Consider the following 21,990-nt stretch of genomic DNA (forward strand, 5'->3'; position numbering starts at 1 on the left):
TTTAGTGGGGAAAAATAGGACATTCAGTGTGGAAAAATGGAGAGCCCATTGTAAATATGGAGATAGAGTGAGAAGATAGGCTGAGAGAAGACCTAAAACCCTATGTCCAAAATGCCACAAGGGCTTCCACTGGGCTTCAGAATGCAGATTGACCTAGGGAAATGAGAGATGGGGCCCAGTTCCAAGATATCATACAAAAGATAGATAGGGCATGATGGCAGCTGACTTTACATCCAGAGAGTCTTTAGAAGGTCAGGACTCTGATGTGATCTATCAGCCAAAAAGCAATCAGATGGCAGAAACAGATTACATGATTAATCAGCAGAAAAGCAATCAAATAGCAGAAAGGGATTACAACTGGAGAGAATACAGGCTTTTTTAATACAACAGAAGGGCAGTGTCCAGTGCAAGGAGCTTCAATGTAATTGCCAAATGATGTGGAGAGATCTAGAAAGTGGTAAATAGAAAGGGTAAACAGAAGCCAGATAGGTTAACTGCCTAGGAGAGAGGTTTGCTTGTATTTCTACAGATGGAGAAGGAATCAGATGGGTGCCAACAAGCCATATTCACCTTGTCCATCAGAGAGAGACAGAAAAAGAGAAAAATCTGGAAACAAAGGAGAAGACCTAAGAACAAATTCTGCAGGAATCATTGGATTCCCTAACACAAAATGAGACTGTTGCAGGACTTGAAAATTAGCAGGAATCATTGGAGTCCTTGAGATGAAAAATTGTTGATGAGACTATTGCAGGACTTCAAAACTTACAGGAATTATTGGATTCCTGGCATATGAACTAATGGACAATAGATTCCTTTTGGACTATTTCTAGGACTTATGGACATGTATAAATTCTTATGTTGATTCATGTTATTTGTTACATCACTACTAGCCTGTGTTATATTGCTATGTGCTTATGTAATTTATGTAATTATGTGTAATACCTCCCATATTGATGGATTTATGTATACCTGTTTTAAGAGTGAGCCTCTTCAGAAACCCGCTAATCTGATTTGATTTCCCATTTCCTTTGGTGTTTTCACTCCTTTTTTGAGCAGTCAGGTAAGGCATGATCACCTTCTTTTTTGGGCTTCTCACCTTGAGAAGTCAGGGAGGTCATGACCACCTATGTTCTAAATCAAAAGAAAAAGGGAGATGTTAGGATTCTTACAAGGTGCTAAGTAAGTAGAATTGATGAGATGATTCTCTAATTTACATGTACTTAGTACTTACTATAATTCCACAAGATTCACACCTTTAAGAGAACATATATAAGGAGGAGCTCTCAGGGCCAAAGAACACAAGCCCACTAGAAGCTCTGAGCCTCAGCTAGGATTCAATTGAGGAGATTCACAAAGCCATAGAAGGCAGCTTAAGCTCTCAGAACCAAGGAGAGAGATAGGCCTCTGTTAAAGCTACGGGCCCCAGGAAAAGAGATAAGATTTTGATGGAGACGATAAAGGATTTGGACTTTAACTCCCTGCTGCATTTGAGATGATTATTACTTTGAAATGAAACTAAGGCTGCCTCTAGAAGCCCCCCTAGAAACCTGCTCCCCAAGAACACTATATTTTAGAGAACACTACAGTCACTGACTCTTTCTTATATATAAAATGATAAATCTGGAGCTATAAGAGATCCACAGGCCAACTAGTCCAGCTCCTTCATTTTACAAATGAAGAAACTGAGGTCCAAGGCAGTTAATGACTTGCCCAATGTCACATAGGTAAGAACTAGAACCTCTTGCTAGAGTCAGCACCATTTCCTCTGTATCATATTATCATTGTAACTAATAAGCTCTCCCATAGTGAACTCCAAAGCAAGTCAAATCTGCTTAATTCCCTCAAAAACTATTTAGATCTCAGCTGTTCATACCTCTTGAGTGTCACTTCCCTGGGTCAGAGTCTCTGCCAGAGATTTTCTGAATAAAGAGCAAATTGTGTTATGTACATATGCCCATATGTTTATGTGAACATGAATGAATATAGATCATTCTTTGCAATATTGGGTAATTTATTAAAATTTATTTTTAAAAAACTCATGTTGTCAGGTTTAAAAATTAAGAGCTCTATGTTATAGCTTTAGTTATGTAGAGTTGGTCATCTGTGGACTTTCAGTCACTTAATCCATTAAATTATGTTCCAGGAAGGCAAGACCTATTTTTTGCTTCTTTTTGTATTTCCAGGGCTTAGCACAGTGCCTGGTACATCGTAGGGACTTTATAAATGTTTATTTAACTTAATTGGACCTCACTTTCCTTCTAGGTAAAAAGAAATTATTTCTCTAATAAAAATAACTTGTATTTCTCTCATACTTTAAACTATATAGAGAACATTCTTCACAACAATCCTCTAAGATGGGTTATATTATTACACTCATTTAATAGATGAGGAAGCAAATTCAGAAAGGTAAAGTGGGAAAATACATAAAATATGTCATAGTGGGCAATATCTAGTGTTTTTCCGCTAAGGAAAATGGCAACATCCCCCACCAGACCAGTCTGGTCTGGTAAAGCTGAAATGTTTCCTACATGTTGGCTTATAATGAGAATGTGAACATTTTGAAAATATTGGTTGTCTTTCTTTTTTTCTACTTACATTCCCAATCCTTTGCATATAATTTAAGTATTACATAAATGCTTTATTCATCCATTCACTCACCGAGAATGAGAATTGCAGGAGCTACTACAGGATGTGCAAACCACCAGGTGGCACTTAAAGCTTGAAAACAATATTCAGTGATATTTCCCAGAATCTTCCAATATCTATAAATTTCTTCTTGCTAGATTCATATTTATATCTGGCAATATGAATTAATTTCCAGGAAAAATCATAACTCCCTTTGATTCATATGGTCCTCACCCATGTGAAGTTTCCAGTCTTATTTCCTTTCTTGACATAATTACAAAGAAATACTTATCAGCCCATAAGAGAAATGAATGCATTTGCTAAATAAAAAGCAAAGCCACTAAGTGATAAGGTTTGGTAATGTCTGAATTTCCAATTCTCACCCTATTTCTTTTTTTCTTCTTTTAGTTTTTATAATATCTTTTTATTTTTCAAAATTCATGCAAAGATTGTTTTTAACATTCACCCTTGCAAAACCTTGTTTCACCTTCTTTTCTATGTGTGTTACTCACTTTATTTCATAGTAGGTATGCACACATCCAAAAGCTCCTTATCAAGTATTATCCACCTCAAAAGTCAATCCCCCATCAGAAAGCTAGTAGTGATCTTATGTTAACATCTATACCAAACCCTGGCTACTCCCTGGCAAATCTGACAGTTTGACGAAGGACCATGTATTACTTTGAGTTCTGGGATGCTAACCTTCAGAGAACTAAGTCAAGCAGGTGTCTGCACTAAGACTGGCATCAAAATGAGTAGAAATGGAATAAATCTAAGATTCCAAGCAAATCAGTAGAGGTATTAGATTTATGAATAATCTTTGCATTTCTAAGCTAGGAGAGATCAGGAAACCCAATCTCAAAAAAAAAAATTAAATTAAAAAAAAACCCAATAAGAATAAAAAAACCCCTCCAATATCTGCCTTCTACTGTGCCTTGAGACTTCACACTCCTATCTCTTTTTGGTGCTTCAACATCCAAAAATGTAAGAAAAAAAAATATACAAACTATCAAGCAGGAATCTGTTATACTAATGATAGTAATATCATTACTATAACAGTAATAACAAACATTTATATGGCACTTACTCTGTGTCAAGTGCTGTGCTAAGCACATTACAAGTTTCATCTCGTTTGATTCTCAAAACAACTCTGGGAAGGAGGTGTTATTATTATCCTCATTTTACAGATGAGAAAACTGAAGCAAACAGAAGTTAATTGGCTTACCTAGTCACATAAGTAAATGATTAAGGCTAGATTTGAACTCAGATCTATCTAGTCTTCCACCAATATAATTCTATAATATTCAATTATCTCTTAATAGAGGGTTCAGGATTAGGGTTCATGTTCCCTTTTCATCCTTCCTCCCCAATGCCCCCAGCTGGACCCAAGAAAGAAATGCAAGCATCCAGCAAAGCCCAAATTGGGTAGCTCTTCTATGGAGGATTTATGGAAAGACATGGGCAAGAGACACAACATGAGAAGATATATATAGATTGTACCTTAAAGGGAGTCCCCATATCAGTAACTTCAGTCATCTATTGAAGTATTTGAAGATTCAGCATCACCCCAAACTCTGATTTTATATCCTTACCCTCATATTTTAGATCTGAGAAAGCAGGCATTACTACTTCAACATGAGAAAGAGAAAGAGCAGCTCTTTCTGTCTAGAGTTAGCTGCCATGGATTTGAATTTGAGCAATTTATTTGCTAATTTCATTGAGCATGGCACTAACTGACCCCGGTTGTAGTTTTAAAAGACACATACAAGAGGGGCATCTAGGTGGCACAGTAGGTAGAGTACCAGCTCTAGAGTGAGGAGGGCCTAAGTTCAAATCCAACCTCAGATAGTTGATATTCACTATCTGTATGATTTTGGACAAATCACTTAAGACTTATTGCCTTAATAAATTTCACACACACACACACACACACACACACAAACACACACACATACATATGTGTGTGTATATATATATATATATATATATACACACTACATATGTGTGTGTATATGAAATAAAAGCAAGAGCAAGCAACAGAAGCTGAAGACAAAAGCAATGAATTAGATACTTTTCTAAAAGTATAGACTCAGAATGAATTGAGACTAGAAGGAAAAGCTGAGGATAACAGTTTGGGTTTTCTGTATGTTTGTTTTGTTTCAGCAATATTGGTTAAGAGAAGAGGATCAAAGAAAGAATAGGACAAATATTTAGGAAAGATAGGGCACTGAAAACTAAGCTACTCCTTTCTTATTTTACTTCCATTTTTTTGGCCAAGAAAAATAACCTTTGTACTAGAAAGGACAAAACAAAAATGGCTAATAGTACATTGTTACCCAAGACAAGTAAGACCTAATAGCAGGAGAGTGCCTAGATGCCCTTAATAAGTTTCAGTCACTTGGTCTGGATGAATGACAACTTCAGGTACTAAAAGAAGAGCCAGATACAAGTGTTGTACCAATCAGAACATCTGAAAAATTTGTGAAAAATGAACTCAGTATATTAGATTGAAGAAGAAACATTCTTCTGATTAAAGAGAGCTAAGAGAGGGAGGAAGGAAAGAAGGAAGGAAGGAGGGAAGGAAGGCAAAGAAGAAAGGAAGGGAAGAAGAGAGGAAGGGAGACAGTGGCGGGGGTGAGAGAATTTGAAAAAATTATTTAATGAGTTTTTTCATTCTGATTCCTGGAAAATTTCCAGAATTTATTATTGAAGAGATGGTTAATGAACACATTTAAATAAGAAGCATTGATTATGAAAACCCAGTATGACTTTGTCAAGGGCACCTTATGTCAGATTACTCTCATTTATGTTTCTATAAGTATTAAAACAGGGAAATGGGGCAAAGATGGAGTCCAGAGTGTGGAATCTGGAGGCTTCAACCTTCTCTGTGTCTGTGGCTGAGAGCCTCCCTTAAATGCCTCAGTACCACTATATCACTCCAGCACACTGAGCATGTGCCAACTGTTAGGAGGGCCATTACACCACCATATCACATTAAGTATATGTTTAAAGAACCATTATCTCACACTGAGTAGATCTTAATTGTAAGCACGCTGCTGTCCTTGATTCAAATACAACTTTTCAGAGTAGAGAGCCCTCTATATCTCCCCCCTTCTTTTGTTTTAGAACACAGGTGGTCACGCCCTCCCTGACTTCTCAAGAAGGAAGGTGAAAACACCAAAAAGGAGATGCTCACACCCTCCCTGACTTAAAAGTTCTCTAGGGTTACCTGTGGTTCCCCCTTTCTTTTGTTTTTGGAGGAAGAGCCTTGATCTCTCTGTGTCTCCTCTCTACTATTGCCTGACCTTGAGTATTAAAAGGCATGCCAGTGGTATGTAATCTGATACTGTGCACAAAAGTGTGCAAAATGTTTAGAAGTATATGTAAGTCCATTATCTGGTATTATTGCTTGTGGCACACCCATAATTGCAAAAACTTATGTAAGAAATTCAGTGACCACTCAGGCTGTCTCTTTTGCTGCTGATATTGCAAAAGTAAATCCTGAAAAGGTGTCTACCACATGGATAAAAGACAGACGACCAAAAGATTTATAATGGGTTACATCCATTTGCCAAATTTCATTGGGTCTCAAACCATGAGGGTTCTTCCCTGGAGAGAGTGTAGGAGCATGGAAAGGAAGGCAAGCTGTATAACCTTTTACTAGGCTCCTAGATTCCTCTTTTGTTATCCCAATTGCAAACATAAAACTCGTGCAGCCTGATGATATTTAGAATGAGATTCTTGGCCTGCCTGAAATAAAGGAGTATTGGCTAACATGGTTAAAAGGCTATCTGCCTTTGTATTTCCATCAAAAATAGGACCTGGAAGTCGAGTATGAAAGTGGACATGCAAGATATAAATCTTACCTGGATGCTTTTTCCCTTGCTATTGAAGTTCCTTAAAGAGAATGATATATATTAGAAGCTGCAAATTTTATTTGGGATGTGGCAATTCTTTCAACCACACCTAGTGAAAAGGTTGAATCAGATATTATATTTACATCTCCTGGATAATAACTAAGAGCTAGCATGATTGCATACAATTCATTCTGCTGAGTGGACTGAAAAGGAGTTCTGACTACTCTCTTTATAGTTAAGTCATGAGAGTATATAGCACAAATGTTAATTTGGATGCATCTGTAAAGACCTTTTCATCAAAAATCCATTGCCAAATATGTAATAGCCAGGTTATCTTTAATGAAGATCCCTGTGTAAAATTTGGAGCTGTGGCCAATAAAATTTGCCACTCTGGAATGGTTTCACAGCATATATTAATTTGTGTATTGGTATAAAAGGTGTATACTGTTAGAATCCTTACAAAGTGATGTCAGTTGCCTAATTTAGCATGGTACTTAGCAAATTCTCTAGCTCACTAATGTATTTAAGTACTTATTGGAGTTTACAAGTTTGGAAGATTCACAAGTTTTCACAAGTATGGGAGATACACAAAGTTACATTTGTAACTTTGTGAATTCACACCTCCCATAATCCCACTCTCAGAGAAGGAGTCAACTTTTGGGAAAGCATAAAAACAACTGAGCTCAGTCAGCAGAGTTCAGTTGAAAAGATTCAGAGTGGAGAAGCATCAGTTCAGAAGAAGTCCACTCTCGGAGGCAGAACCAGATTCATTCATCCCATCTCACACCACCGTGGTAGCAGGCTCTCCTCCTTTGCTTCTCCACTGAAAGATAGGCCTCTAAGAAAGCTAACCGGGCCCAAGGAAAGAGATAAGACATGGAAGGAGAAAATAAACGTTTGGATTTTATCAGCTGGCTGCATTTGGGGTGATTATTACTTTGACCTGAAACTAAGACTACCTCCAGAAACCTCCACAAGAAACTTGCCCACAGAGAGAACCATCATATATTTTAGAAAAGAACAAGAACACCACATTTTGGCACCTGAATGTGGGACTGACAGGACCCTGATTCAGTGGAAAAGCCTCTGATCCTGATCCAGTGGAAAAGTCTCCTCAACCCAGAAATTAGAGTGAGTACAACAAAGAAATTTTGTCAAAGGAGTTAAAGTAGAATTTCAGCTAAGATGGGGCAGATGTTTAGAAAACAGCCTTCTGTTTCTGCTCAAGAAAAATGTTTAGAGAGCATTGTCAAGGTTAGGAAAAGCCAAGGTTTGATTATAATTTTGCAGCACATCACTGAACTTTTAGAAACTGTAAAGTACATATGTCCTTGTTTCTCTATGAAAAAGGAATTGGATCTAGAGGAGTGGAAATTAGTAGGAGAGGATCTTTGTCAATTCTACAATAAAAATGGACCTGACTCAATTTCCAAAGACATACTTAATACATATAATTTAATACAACTGGCTTTAAGAAACTATATAAATGTTAGAATAAGGAAAAAGAAGAAAGAGAAGGAGGGGGAGGTGCCAACTAAACTAGGTGAAAAGGATGAAGAATCAGATTCACAGCAGGAGAAATTAAATCATTCCTCATTTCATGACCCTCCCCCCTCAATTAACCCTTCCTGGGTGGAGGAAGAAGTAGGGGGAGAGGCAGTGATGCAATCAGAAGCACCTATTAAGGAGCCTGTGACAAGATTAGAAAAGGCATTAATTAAGACAAAAAATGAAGAAGAAGATTTATCTGATTTTATTGTTATTGAAGAGAGTGATTCTTCAGGTCAAAAAGGGAGAAGATACACTCCTTTTAATTTGGAAAAAATTAAAGATTTGAAAAAGGGATGCACTCTTTATGGGGCTACATCATCTTATGAGAAAATGTTACTAGATAATTTGTCTTATGAAATCTTAACCCCTAATGATTAGAAATCCATAGCTAGAACATGTTTAGAACCTGGACAAAATTTGTTGTGGCTTTTGGAGTTTCATGAATTATATAGGATTCAAGCCCAATGCAATAGGCAAACAGGAGCTACTGGATAAATTACTTTTGACCAACTAGGTGGTGAAGGTCAGTATGGAGAGAATTCAGAACAGATGTATTATCCCATAACAGTGCATGAGCAAATTTCTAAGGCTGCAATAAAAGCTTGGAGTTCTCTCCCTGGACAGAAAGATGGATGTAAAGCCTTCACAAAAATAGAGCAAGGTCCCAATGAACTTTTTGCAGATTTTGTGAGACGTTTGCAAACAGGTGTAATAAGAACCATTGGAGATAATGCAGCTACAGAAATAATGACCAGACATCTGGCTAAGGAAAATGCCAATGAGGTTTGCAAAAGAATTATATGGGGACTAGACAAAGATGCTCCTTTAAAGGAAATCATAAGGAGCTGTGCCACAGTGGGCACAAATGTTTATTATACCCAAACTATGATGAACATGGAAAGACAGGATCCCTCTTGGCAAGGGACTTCTAGAGAAACTCGTCAATGTGTTCAGTGTGGAAAAGTTGGACATTTGAGAGTCCAATGTAGATACAGAACTAGAGTTAGAAGGCAGAGTGAGAGAAAACGCAAAACCCCATGTCCATAATGTAACCAAAGCTTTCACTGGGCCTCTAAATGTAGATTGACCCAGGAAAATGAGAGGCAGAACCCAGACCCAAGATATCAATCAAAAGACAGATGGGGCATGATGGCAGCCAGAGAGTCTTTAGAAGGTCAGGACTCTGATGTGATCAATCAGCCTAAAAATAATCACATGGCAGGAAGAGATTACAGTTGGGCAGAATACAGGCTTTTTAACCCAACAGAGCAATGTCCAGTGCAAACAACTACAATGTAATTACCAGATGAGGAGGAGAAATCCCAAAAGTGGTAAATAGAAGGAAATTAAATAGGTTAACTGCCTGGGAGAGAGGGTTTGCTTGTATTTCTACAGATGGAGAAGGAATCAGATGGGTGCCAATGAGCCGTATTCACCTTGTCTGTCAGAGAGAAACAGAAAAAGAGAAATACCTCAAAACAAAGGAGAAGATTTAAGAAACATCTGATATTGAAAGAGCATGGCTGACAATAAGACTGTTAAAAGAACTTTAAAATCTTCAGTTTTCAGTTCTTGAAAACCAGCAGGAATCATTGGATTCCTTGAGATAAAAAATTGTTGATGAGACTATTGGAGTACTTCAGAGCTTACAGGAATTATTGGATTCCTAGCACATGAACTAATGGACAATGGATTCCTTTGGGACTATTTCTAGGACTTATGGACATGTATAAATTCTCATGTTGATTCATGTTATTTGTTAGATTACTACTAGCCTGTGTTATATTGCTATGTGCTTATGTATTTTATGTAATTATATGTAATGTCCCCCATATTGATGAATTTATGTATACCTATTTTAAGAGTGAGCCCCTTTAGAAACTTGCTAATCTGATTTGATTTCCTATTTCCTTTGGTGTTTTCATGTCCCTTTCTGAGATATCAGGGAAGGTGTGACCACCTTCTTTTATGGTGTTTTCATTTCTTTTTTGAGCAGTCAGAGAAGGCGTGATCACCTTCTTTTTTGGGGTTCATAGGTTTTTGGGGTTTGGGGTTTTGGGGTTTTTGGGGTACATAGGTAACCTGCAATTAAGTTAGTCCAACTTTGACCAGAAGGACTGTTACAAGAGAACTTGAATCTTCTGATTCCAAAGTCAATCTCTATTCACACTAATACACAGTCCTTGACTAAAAATGTCTAGCAAAGAGGGTCAAATTTTATTTGTCATGAAAATAATGCATTTAATGATAATGAAAAATGAAAAAGTTTAAATTATAAATGTCATTTGTAATTGTTTAATCCAAATTATCCATCTGCCATATGATGAAGCTGGAGCCCAGAGAGAAATGATATGCTCATTGTCATAAAATGGATTAGTGGCAGAACAAAGTGAACCCAGGTTTTCTGACTCCCAGTTTAACTATGCCAAAATATCTTTTACATCCAACTATAAGCACTTCCAAATTTAGTGGAATTGAGAATAATAAATATTTGTTTTTGATGATGGATTTTTTTTCCCCTACCTCTCTCACAGGAGGATGCAGATGTGGAGTGGAAGTTTGCCCGAGCTAAGCTTTGGTTATCTTATTTTGATGAAGGTCGGACTCTACCTGCTCCTTTTAACCTAGTGCCAAGTCCTAAATCATTTTATTATCTCATAATGAGAATCAAAATGTGCCTCATAAAACTCTGCAAATCCAAGGCCAAAAGCTGTGAAAATGACCTTGAAATGGGCATGCTGAATTCTAAGCTAAGGGTAGGTGGTAACTTCATTTTGGTAGTTAAAGGATTGGGAAGTTGTTTTTGTGTGTGTTTGTGCTTTTGATATTGATGTGATAAAATAATGAACAAAAAGAACTAAAGCCTGCAAGGAGATAAAGGACCTGTTCCTATTTTCCTCAGCATTGATCAGACCCTAATCCGAATCAACTCTGGTTAAAAAGATAATTAGAGAATATGAAGAAACATTTGAGGAAAGTGAGAACCGGTTTATAGTATTATATTATTAGAGCAAAAATCTGGCAAAGCTTTATAGTCACAGAAGCTTGTCTCTGACAGCCTGTCAACTCTACTATTGCCCATGTTTGTGCTCTCTCTTCCCAGCCTCCTGGGTCCCTTGATTCCCCAAGGTGTCTTATAGTGGCACTCCTCTCATATCTGCTTTCCTCCCTTCCTTCTGGAGACACAGAAAGGATCTCAACCCTAGACAGGAATTACAATGTCAAAAATTGGAGGCATTGTGACAGGCCAACGAATAGAAGTTAGGGGAAGGTTTCCAGAGTCCTTCAAATGATACCTTGTAGTATGATGGTCTATTGTGTTTAAATATAGCTAGAACTAGACTATGTATATGTGTGTACCTATATGTATGTATATATAAGTATGCATATGTGTATATTCCTATATGAAAAGGATGAGATATATATAACAATGCTGTAAATTATCTGAGAAGTATCATAAAATTCTCAGAGCAAAAATAAAATTATTTTATTTTACTTTCAATTCAAAAATACATATATTTCCCAGGGCTTTTATGGGCAATTTTCAATATTGTAGAGCATAAAAACAGGAGATATGCATACTCCCTGTCATTAAAAACAGTTACACAAACAGAAGGTTACACAAACCTTCTGATCAACCAGAAGGCACAATCAATTCAAATCAAAGAAAGGTAATGAAATAGCATAGTAAGAAAAATAGTAATAAAATATTTTGCCCCTAAATGAGGACATTCTCTCCTAGAAATACATAAATGTCAACTAGTGAATTGTATACATGTAGGGAATATAGGTAGATAGAATTTTACACAGCAAACACCTGCAGGCAGGACACATGCATGGAAGGTCATACATATAGCAAATCTACCTACTTAATTTCATTCTTTACATTTACTATGCATGTGAAGTTGGCAAATCCTTTCTGACTGGGATACTTGCTCTACATAAGCATCACATAAACTAAAAAATCAACAGCAGTATTTTACATCTGTATAGTTTGGAAATCCCTAATGTAATTTCAGATTTGGGTAAATTCTTAAATCTATGGCATACCATAGTGTGTACCCAGAATAGGATAAAGGAAATATACCCTCATTTGGAAAATGTGTAGGATGGTGTATTAGTTACTTGCAACTTCTAGTGAGAAGCTGAAACCTCCATAATTTCTGAAGTTAATTTTTTTCATTGTTCAAACTTTCTTGCTTTGAGAAGTGCTCAAAATTTCATTTTTCCTCTCACTATTGGGGTAACTGAATAATTCATTTTTTGACTCTACTCTAGCATAAATGATTCCAATGCCCTATATCTCCACTGCTAGCCTCAATATTCTTTCCTTGACAAGAATATATAGTCCTGGTTTCTGATATACTCATAGGATACCATTGATGTATTGCTCTTTTAGGAAATTTGCTCCATGATAAATGATATTCAAGTTCTAATCTATTTATTATTTCAGAAATCTCGCTACCAGACCAGTATGGGTAATCCTGACAATCTTACTATGAAGAACACCTTCAGTAAGCCCACAAGATATCAGGTAACAATCCTCTTCTAAGAAATAATGGGTTGTGCAAGCATGAGTGAGACAAACCTTGATTAAAAATCTGGTTCATTATTACACAGATTCAATTCAAAGACACTACTGATCTAATAATGTCCTATAAGACTCTTCTAGATGGCAATAGTCCTATTCCCTGATACCAGGGGCATTAATGCATTTCTGTCCACATTGTGTATCCACAACCAGTGTCTTTATCATAACTTTTGTTGCTGCTGCTACTGCTAACTAAACTTTACATGTCGCTTTAAAGTTTGCAAAGCAAATTTGACACATCATCTCATTTGATATTCACAACCTTAAGAAGTAAGCACTTGGATGATGACTATATTCTATTAAAGCATAGATGACAATGTCTCTGGCCAAAGAAGAAGAAGCTTATTTACAACTTTCAGCTTGGCATTAAAAAAATGTCAGCCTGTCTTAGACAGTGCCTTGGAATTGATGTATGTCCCAGAGCTGATCCTCATCTCATATTCAGGGACACACATCAGCTTCCTCTCATTCCTATATAGAGGGAAGTAGGGAAGGAAGGAAGGAAGGAAGGAAGGAAGGAAGGAAGGAAGGAAGGAAGGAAGGAAGGAAGGAAGGAAGGAAAGAAGGAAGGAAGGAAAGAAAGAAAGAAAAAAACAGATAGGGAGAGAGGGAAGCAAGGAAAAATAGAAAGATGAGAAAAAATGAAAAACTCATTAGCCTGATTTCATTTGTCACAGTAGAGTCAGATCTGACAGGTCTTATGTGGTGATCTGAGAAATTCATTATGATGTCTGCTATTCCCCAGGCTTGACCTTTACTCTAAAGAATCATATCTTTCAGAAAGGAATTATTGCTTGTCAACATGATGTTAAAGGAAATAGTCTAACTGTCAAGCTGAAGGCCTGAACAAAAAAGACAGAACACAGTAAGGAGCTAGCATTTACTACCACTGAATTCATATCTGAAAACAGTACATGGGGATCTCACTTTACATAAAAGACATTGTTCTTTTGTATAGGTACTGAATTTGAATAAAGAAATTTATTAAAGCTCACTATGGAAATCTTATGGAGAATCTTTTGCAAAACAAAGTTTTGCTCAGATCTCCAATTTACCTTTTGCATAAAATGACAAATATAACCATTGCTTCTCAAAATAAATTTTCCCTAAAATTCATTTAACATTTAATTATCCAGGGTGCCATTATGAAGTTATGGATTTTCTTTTTTAAACTTCTTCCAACATCCTGCCAGTTAGTTATTTTGTTACTTTTAATACCTCTATTAGATATTCCTAATACAACATAAATTCCTTGAGGAAAATGAAATTTCATTTTTTATTTCATTTTGTTGTATTCCTAACACCTATTACAATGCCTAGCACTTAAGTGCTTATTTGTTGATGAATTTGTTAGTTGATAAATTATGCTTTTTATATGTCTCCATAAGAATTTGTATTTTTTGTTTGTGAGAAAGAAGGTAAACTCAACAACAAGGGGTAGGTATATTGTGTTTTATATTTTTCTACTCATTTGCCTAACTTCAGTTTCTCCTTCCACAAAATGTAACTATATTAACTCACATATATATATATACATATATACATATGTATATATGTATATATATTCTTTTAATTTTTACCAATGAGTTTAAGATGGTTTGATCCTACTGTTGTTACTAGGCTCATATTATAGATAAGGAAATTGGAGCTCAGAGAAAGGACTTGCTCAGTGTCATACGACTAGTAAATGCTTGGGGTAGCATTCAAAGCCAGGTTTCTCCTGATTTCTGGTCTAATATCTTCTCTACTGTAGTACAGTATCTCTGAAGTGAAAATAAGTAGACTGGATCTCTAAGATGCCTTCTAGCTCTAATACTATGTGGTTCTAATAGAGTAATGGTAAATGGAGTTTCTTCAACTATTTCATCAGACAAAAAGCCTACATTAGCCATAAAACTGAAATTCATGACATAAAACTGACATAATGAAAAAGAAGGTGTTAAGTCTAAAGAGCAAAATCCTCAGAGATAATATTTGCCTCTCAATATGTGCATACTGCACATGGATTTATGACATGAATTCCAATTCATCATTTCAAATCTACTTAGAGTCAATAGAAAACATATGAAAGGGAAATGAAACAGGTTAGTGACAAGGGTTCCTGCCTGTCATCTTAGATTTCATTTGTTCCCATCTTCTCTAATCAATTGTATATCTGAGCCCAGTGAAGAGGAGCTTTCAGGTTTCACTCACCAGATTGACCCAACTGGCTTCTTGAGGAGAGTAATTATAGATATAGCCTTCATCTTGAACTCAAGGCTCTAATTGATTATGCCTAAACATGCCAGGTGCCAGCTAAGCAATTAGAAGGATTTAATATACAATTAAAAATCAGCACATCATGAAAACGTTTATGTCATTATCTGAATACATTCCAGATTGGCAACTGATCAATCTGAGATCTAATTATGTCCTGTTCTTAGGATTGATCAATTCTTAATCTGGAATGTATCCAGATTGTGAGGCATTTTGCTAACTTCTGTCAGTTGGCAAATAACTTTTTTAACTTGTCATTTAGAGATGATAGAAAAACTGTATTTCTACAAATTAAGAAAACCCAGTCTGAGTACAGTAAAAATCTTTTCTGGGTTTAAAACAGAAGGAAGTAATGAAACACTTTTTCACATCTATTTGAGATCCAGAAATCAACCCTTCATAAACCTTATCATTCTTAACATTTTCCTGCTGAGTGAGCTGATTTCACTTAATTCAACTTAGTCAACATTTATTGAGTACTAATATACCTGTAAATTTCCCAAAAAGTGTAGTTTTGATTATTAAAAATCGGGGTCCTTCAACTTGGTTGTTTTAATTTCCAATTTGTTTGGGTTGTGAGACCCCCAAGTTATCACTAAATCTGCAAAACTCATCTCATAGCATACTTCACTGAATGTGTCAGGAAAGGGATCTAGAGGCTTGGATGTAGAAAAGAAGAAAGAGAAATTAATTTGGCTTCATATCAGAGCAAAGGTGAGAAGAAATGGCAAAGGGCTAAGTAGTTTTCCTCCCAGCACTTCCTTTGGGGCACTTCATTTAATCTTTCTTCCCCTACATTTCTCAGTCTAGAAAGTGGGAATAATGAGCTTTCAGATAATGATGAAGAATGGACTAATGACAATAGAAGACTTTTCAGAATAAACTGTTTTGTTCATGTTCTTCTGACTACTCTCAATCCTTGCTTCAAACTTAAACTATCTAAGAAAATTTCTGTCCCTGCCCTTTAACCTAGGTGATTAGGGAGAAAGGGAGTAAGGAAGAAAATATGACATATCTATGAAAAAATTTCCTGAATTCAACACAAGGTAAAAGACATTTGTCATACCTCTGACAGGTAGTTATGACAGTGACTCATTGTTATGGGCCAGAACTTGAAACAAGGTTTTAACTCACTGGAATTGATAGAAACAATGCTTATGTACTTAAGTTCACACTTTTAAGAGTTCACACATTAGCCTTCGAGATTGACAAGTCTGAGAGATTCACAAGTCAGGAACCCACAATCCCACTCTCTCAGAGGAGGAGTCAACCTTTGAGTTCACCCCTCTAAAAGATCATATAAAAGGACAAGTCCATTAAAAGCTCTCAGAGCCTCAGCCAGGAGTCAGTTGGGCAGAACAAAGGATTCGAAAGAAGAGAGGCTGAAGCTACAAGAGGCAAAGAACTAGCAATAGGAGCTCTCAGAACCAAGGAGGGAGATAGGCCTCTAAGAAAGCTAACTGGGCCCAAGGAAAGAGACAAGACTTGGAAGGAGAAAATAAACGTTTGGATTTTAACAGCTGGCCACATTTGAGGTGATTATTACACAGACCAAAACTAAGGCTGCCTCCAGAAGCCCCCCAAGAAACCTGCTCCCAGAGAACAATCATATTTTTAGAGAAAAGAACATTACACACACCTCATCTACTTCTTTATGACTCTTTATGTAATTTGGGCCTCATTCTTTTCTCAACTCTCACTCACCTCATAATACTTCTCTAGGAATAAATTCTTTACTTCCAAAGCAGCTACCAAATGCAAAGAACAATGAAAACTCATCCAATCAATCACATGAGGTGGAGTCTAATTTAATTTATCTATTAGTTTTTTTGGCACTGAGAATTTCTAAATCATTCTGGGTAAGGCAAATGTAACATTATCCATATACATTAAAATACTAAGATTACCTTTCTTCTTAAAATTCCCGGGAATATTTTTTAAGTTGGTATCCTTAAGGTTTTGTTGTGTCATATTATGTGACTTTTTTATAACAAGGAGCAAGTGAGATAAAGGATATAATAGATTTCATACAATAAAATGCATTTCAGGATTTCTATTGACACAAGTTAGAAAGGGGAGAGAATTTACTTGATAGTGCATTAATCAGTGCTTGTGTATTGCAAGGGTATGGATTCTGCCAAGAGGGAGTACCAAGGCCACTTCAACCTTTGATGCACAATAAGGTTTCTGCCACATTGCAGTAACACCCTTATTGAGCAAGGAGCAATGATTTGTGATCATGGGAATGAGTAACCCAAGGGCCACAGTTAGTGGCTACATAAGCAGGGATGCCTGGGCAGTGCCTCTTGCCTGTGAGTAAGCTGCTGAATTGCTGGATTGTCTCTCCTCCCATTGGCAGATACCATGCATATGCAAAGCCCATGAGCTGCTTCTCTGAATGGTGATTGGGGATTGACTACTGTTTACACACTTATCATGTTTGCAAAAATGTCTGTCAACAAGGCTGTACGGCATAATAAACTGGAGCTCTTTTTACACTCTATGAGTGTCCCCGCCTAATTCATCTTCCCTCTGAGATCAAAGAGCTTGTATTGAGCTCTTAAAAGACAGTCACAACAACTGGCACCTGGGAACAGGGACAGGAACCTAGACCAGTGCCAGAGTGACCACTTCACAGTCAAGCATTTCAGCATAGTCAAGACAACCTCTACAAGGACTCTAGAGGGAGAGCCCACACAACTGTGCTATTTCTGGACCAGGCAGAGTGTGGCAGAGACGGTTAAGTAACCTAAGGGCAGAAAGTAGGCACCTTACTCCCTTCAGACAGGAAAGCATATGTCAGGAGTATATATAAATGTATAAAAGAGCAGGGGTGCACAGTTCAATTAGGAGACATTAGGAAGTTCCTAGACATTGCTTACAAAGTTTCTCCATAGTTAGCTGAGGTCGACTGTTTGATAGATGGATTGTTTTTGGTGAACAGCTCAACACTTATGATAAGCAATGCCCAGAAGAAATACAAAAAAGCCATTTTACTATATATAATCTCATTAAACAAAGTCTGAAATCTGAACCAGAAAAAGAGATCAGGAAATTTATAGTTGGAGCACAGACAGGCCCATCTCTTAGCAGTAAATGTCCCTCTCCTAAGCCTGAACAGGATGATTTTGAATGGCCTCCCCATCTCTACTACTTTCAGCCCTGCCCTATTATTGTGTCTATCCAAACCTACAACCTTTCAAAGACTCTTTTAATGTAAAAAATGAAATAAGAACTGAGGAAAAGCAGGATCAGAAATACAAAACAAAGACTGCAGCAACACTTAGCAAACAAAAAAGCAAAAGATAATTAGTTATATTCTTTATCTTCACTTTTAAAAGTTTTGCAACAGGCTAGAGATCAAGGAGAAGACACGGAAGAATTATATCCTGTTATAGAGGAGGATGACATTTTAACCCAGGGCAGAGAAGACACAGACATGAATTACTTCCCTTTAAAGTTCTAACCCAGCTTAAGGACTAGATTCATAAGGGCTCATAGCACCTTTTATGTTACAACTTGAAACAATATCATGGGCACAATGATTGGAAAGCACTCGCACAGGCAGGCCAAGCAGTGTTTTGGATGAGAGAATTTTTGGAACAGACTCGGTTGATTGCCACTCAGGCTGCTCCAGGAGCAAGCATGAAGTCATACTTTGAGCAACTTAGTGGCATTGGGGATCATGCAGACACCTATATGGGTGGAACAATGGCCCCTGACCAAAGAAAAAACAGCTACTCTACATCATTTAGTAGAAAAAAATTAGAATTAGGATACACTGAGGAAATAAACAGCCCATGGAACTCCCTGGTATTTGTTATTTAAAAAATAAAAATAAATAAATAAATAAATAACCTGGTAAATGCAGAATGTTAATGGATTTGAAACAAGTAAAGTCAGTCCTGGAATACATGGGTTCTTTACAGGCAGATTTGCTGTCCCCAAGCATGATCCCCAGGGAATGACCCTTATGGATAATAAATATTAAACATTGATTTTACTCTATTCCCCTTCACTCTGAGGGGTAAATTTGTTTTCTCAGTACCAACATATAATTCTCAAAGACCTGTAGGGCTGGGGACTAACCCCAGAGGTTATAGGTCAAATGATATATGGCAAATGGATGTTACATATATGGGAAAAGCATGCATTTATATTACCGTTAACACTTATTCAGGCTTTGTATCTGCATCTCAATGAGGAGAAGCTGCTTCATGTGTAATAAATCATCTATTTCACTGTTTTGTCTCTATGGATATCCCACATACCATTAAGACTGATAATGGACCCTCATATACATAAAAAAATATTAAAACAGTTCTTACAAGAATTCTCTATACATCATATTTTTGGGATTCCTTACAACCCTACAGGACAGGCTATTGAAAAAAGGTCTGATTAGACCCTGAAGAGACTCATCAAAAAACAAAAAGAGGTAGGGTCACTCAAAAAGATATAGGTAAAGCAGTGTACATAATAAATTACTTGAAATTTGATTCAAATGATTTAAGTCCAGCTATGAAATACTCTCTGGTGAACACAGACAGCAAATCACTCAAAGATAATATTCCATCTTCATTAAGAATGTTCATTAAGAAAACCCCCTAAGAACAAGACCATGATTATGAAAAAGGGTCCCGAAGGATGGGAGGGACTCTATAGGATTCTAATGTGGGGACCAGGATATGCTTGTATCTCCACAGGAAAAAACCTTCAGCAATGGATTCCTACCAGACATCTCAAATTTGTTCATAGAACTGAAGAGAAAAAGAAGGAAAAGGCAACTGTCCAACAGGAGGAGAAGACATGTCCCCAAGACCACTAGCAAGATGCTTTCTATATATATATATATATATATATATATATATATATATATATATATGGATTTGTGTTACACACAATCAGGACTGGCAACAGAGGCCAAAAGGTGGGCTGTGGACCCATGGCCTAGGATTGTCTCACAGGGGAATGGGGTATTATGTGACACACAGGCTGGGCATGTCATAGCGACACCCTCATCTACACGGGAGGGTTGCAGCAGTGTATCTACATAATGGATCATCAGGTTGGCCCCTAGAAAGCACAAGCCTCCATGGGACACATTCTTATCACTCAAGAATTGGACCAGCAGTTTGGCACATGGAAAAACATTTTGGGCCCTGGTTCTTGACAAATGGCATGAGAATTAAATACCAGTTCTATACTAAAGCCTTCTGGGAGGGAAATATGCATTTATGTGGGGAGACTGAAACTGTTACCAAAGAAACATTAGAGTTTTACAATGTTATTTGTTGGATTTGTACAACTAGTGATTGCTTGGATAATGAAATTGAAAATCAGACTGTATTTATGATCACTAGAGCTCATGTATCAATGCTTCCTGTCAAAAGTGAGAAATGATATCATACTAAGACTGATCATAAGTTCAATACCATAATAGAAAAGAAGGAAATAGACCTTATTCCCATTAGAAAAAAGAGATATATCAGTTGTGTCATATTAGGTATCACTACGTTAGTTTCACTTATAGTTTCATCAGTCTCTCGCAATGTCCATATCTAATGTACAAAACAGCATAGTACAAGCTGGATATATAGAGGAACTAGCTAGGAATGTCTCAGTGGGTTTTGCCCAACAAGCTAAGATAGATAAATAATTATACCAGATGATAAAAGATTTAAGGGAAGTATCATTGGAAATAGGAGCAGAAATGGAGTTATTAAAACACTAGACTCAATTACAATGTGATTACAGATATACAAAGATTTCTGTAACCCTTCTGCTGTATAATCATACAGGTCAAGATTATGATTGGGACAGTATCAAGAGGCATTTGAATGGTTTATTTTTCAATAACACAATTGAAGGTGACATAGAAAGTTTATATAAATTAGCATCTGATATAAAGTTTTTCATAAAAATTTGAATCCAGATAAAACTGCTGAAAAAAAATCAAACATTGATTTGATAATACCTCTTTCATGGTAGTTAAAATTGGAATCATGGATTGCCCTGTGTGTTGCTATGTTGTTACTGCTTTGTTGTTGCCCTGTAATATTAGGATGCTTTTTTAGATCTTTCTCCATCATCCTTTCAGAGGTTGCAGCTCAAGAAAGGACTTTTTATCTAAAAGATAAAAACGGGGAATTACAAGGGTATGGATTCTGCCAAGAAGGAATACTAAGGCAACCTCAATCTTTGATGCACAATAAGTTTTCTGTCATGTTGCCAAAACATCCTTGTTGAGCAAGGAGCAATGATTTGTGATCATGGGAATGAGTAACCCGAGGGTCACAGCCAGTGGCTACATAAGCAGGGATGCCTGGACAGAGGCCTCTCCCCTGTGATCAAGTTCCTGAATTGTTGAATTGGCCACCTCCCATTAGCATATACTCAAAGCCCACAAGCTACTTCTCTGAATGGTGATTGGGGACTGCCTACTGTTCATACTCTGATCACACTTGCAAAAAATGTATATCAACAAGGCTATGCAGCATAATAAACTGGAGTTCTTTTTACACTCCATGAGTCTCCCACCTCATTCATCTCGCCTCTGAGATCAAAGGACTCATATGATTTGAGCTCTTAAAAGATGGCCACAACAGTATGTAAATGTCATTTTTGGTGACATGAATCATATCAGAGAAACCTGCCATGTAAATCACCAGGGTCTTTGGCCTGTTTTTCCCCTTTTTCCTTTGTTCTGTGTGATAATGGCTACCGTGCTTTTTGTGAGAAGCAACTTTTGTGGCACACCTACTTCTCTCCAGATGTACATGTAAGTCTATATAAGGAAGTTTTGTACTATACCAGAACTCAAATATAGTAAATAATAATAATAGTGATGATGATAATGACTTATACTTGCATAAGTTTAAAAATAACTTCTTTTCAACAACCAGCTGAAGCTGATATTGCAAGTATCCTCCCCATTTCACAGATGAGGAAATAAGGAAATGACTTGCCTACAGTCACACAGCTAGTAAGTATCAGAACCAATATCAAAGAGGGTTCTGAAATATTATGATTTTCTCACAAGTTCAAGCCAAAACTACTTATGTGATCCTCAGCAACTGGATTCAGTGTCCTGTCCCTAATGAAGATGTT

At 36.8% G+C, this 21,990-nt stretch overlaps 1 protein-coding gene across 2 annotated transcripts in view; it reads left to right on the forward strand.

The window, feature by feature from the left end:
* Window positions 1–21,990, forward strand: part of TRPC7 (transient receptor potential cation channel subfamily C member 7) — a 230,560-nt gene that overhangs the window by 199,604 nt on the left and 8,966 nt on the right. The window contains exons 8-9 of one of the 2 annotated variants that reach the window (XM_031953012.1): window positions 10,568–10,789; window positions 12,502–12,567. In XM_031953012.1, coding sequence (XP_031808872.1) covers window positions 10,568–10,789; window positions 12,502–12,567 — 288 coding nt within the window. The remainder of the gene's footprint in view (window positions 1–10,567; window positions 10,790–12,501; window positions 12,568–21,990) is intronic. The other variant, XM_031953013.1, reaches the window with a different exon arrangement.

Source organism: Sarcophilus harrisii, chromosome 2, assembly GCF_902635505.1.
Source record: "Sarcophilus harrisii chromosome 2, mSarHar1.11, whole genome shotgun sequence".
In the NCBI taxonomy this organism is placed as follows: Eukaryota; Metazoa; Chordata; class Mammalia; order Dasyuromorphia; family Dasyuridae; genus Sarcophilus; species Sarcophilus harrisii.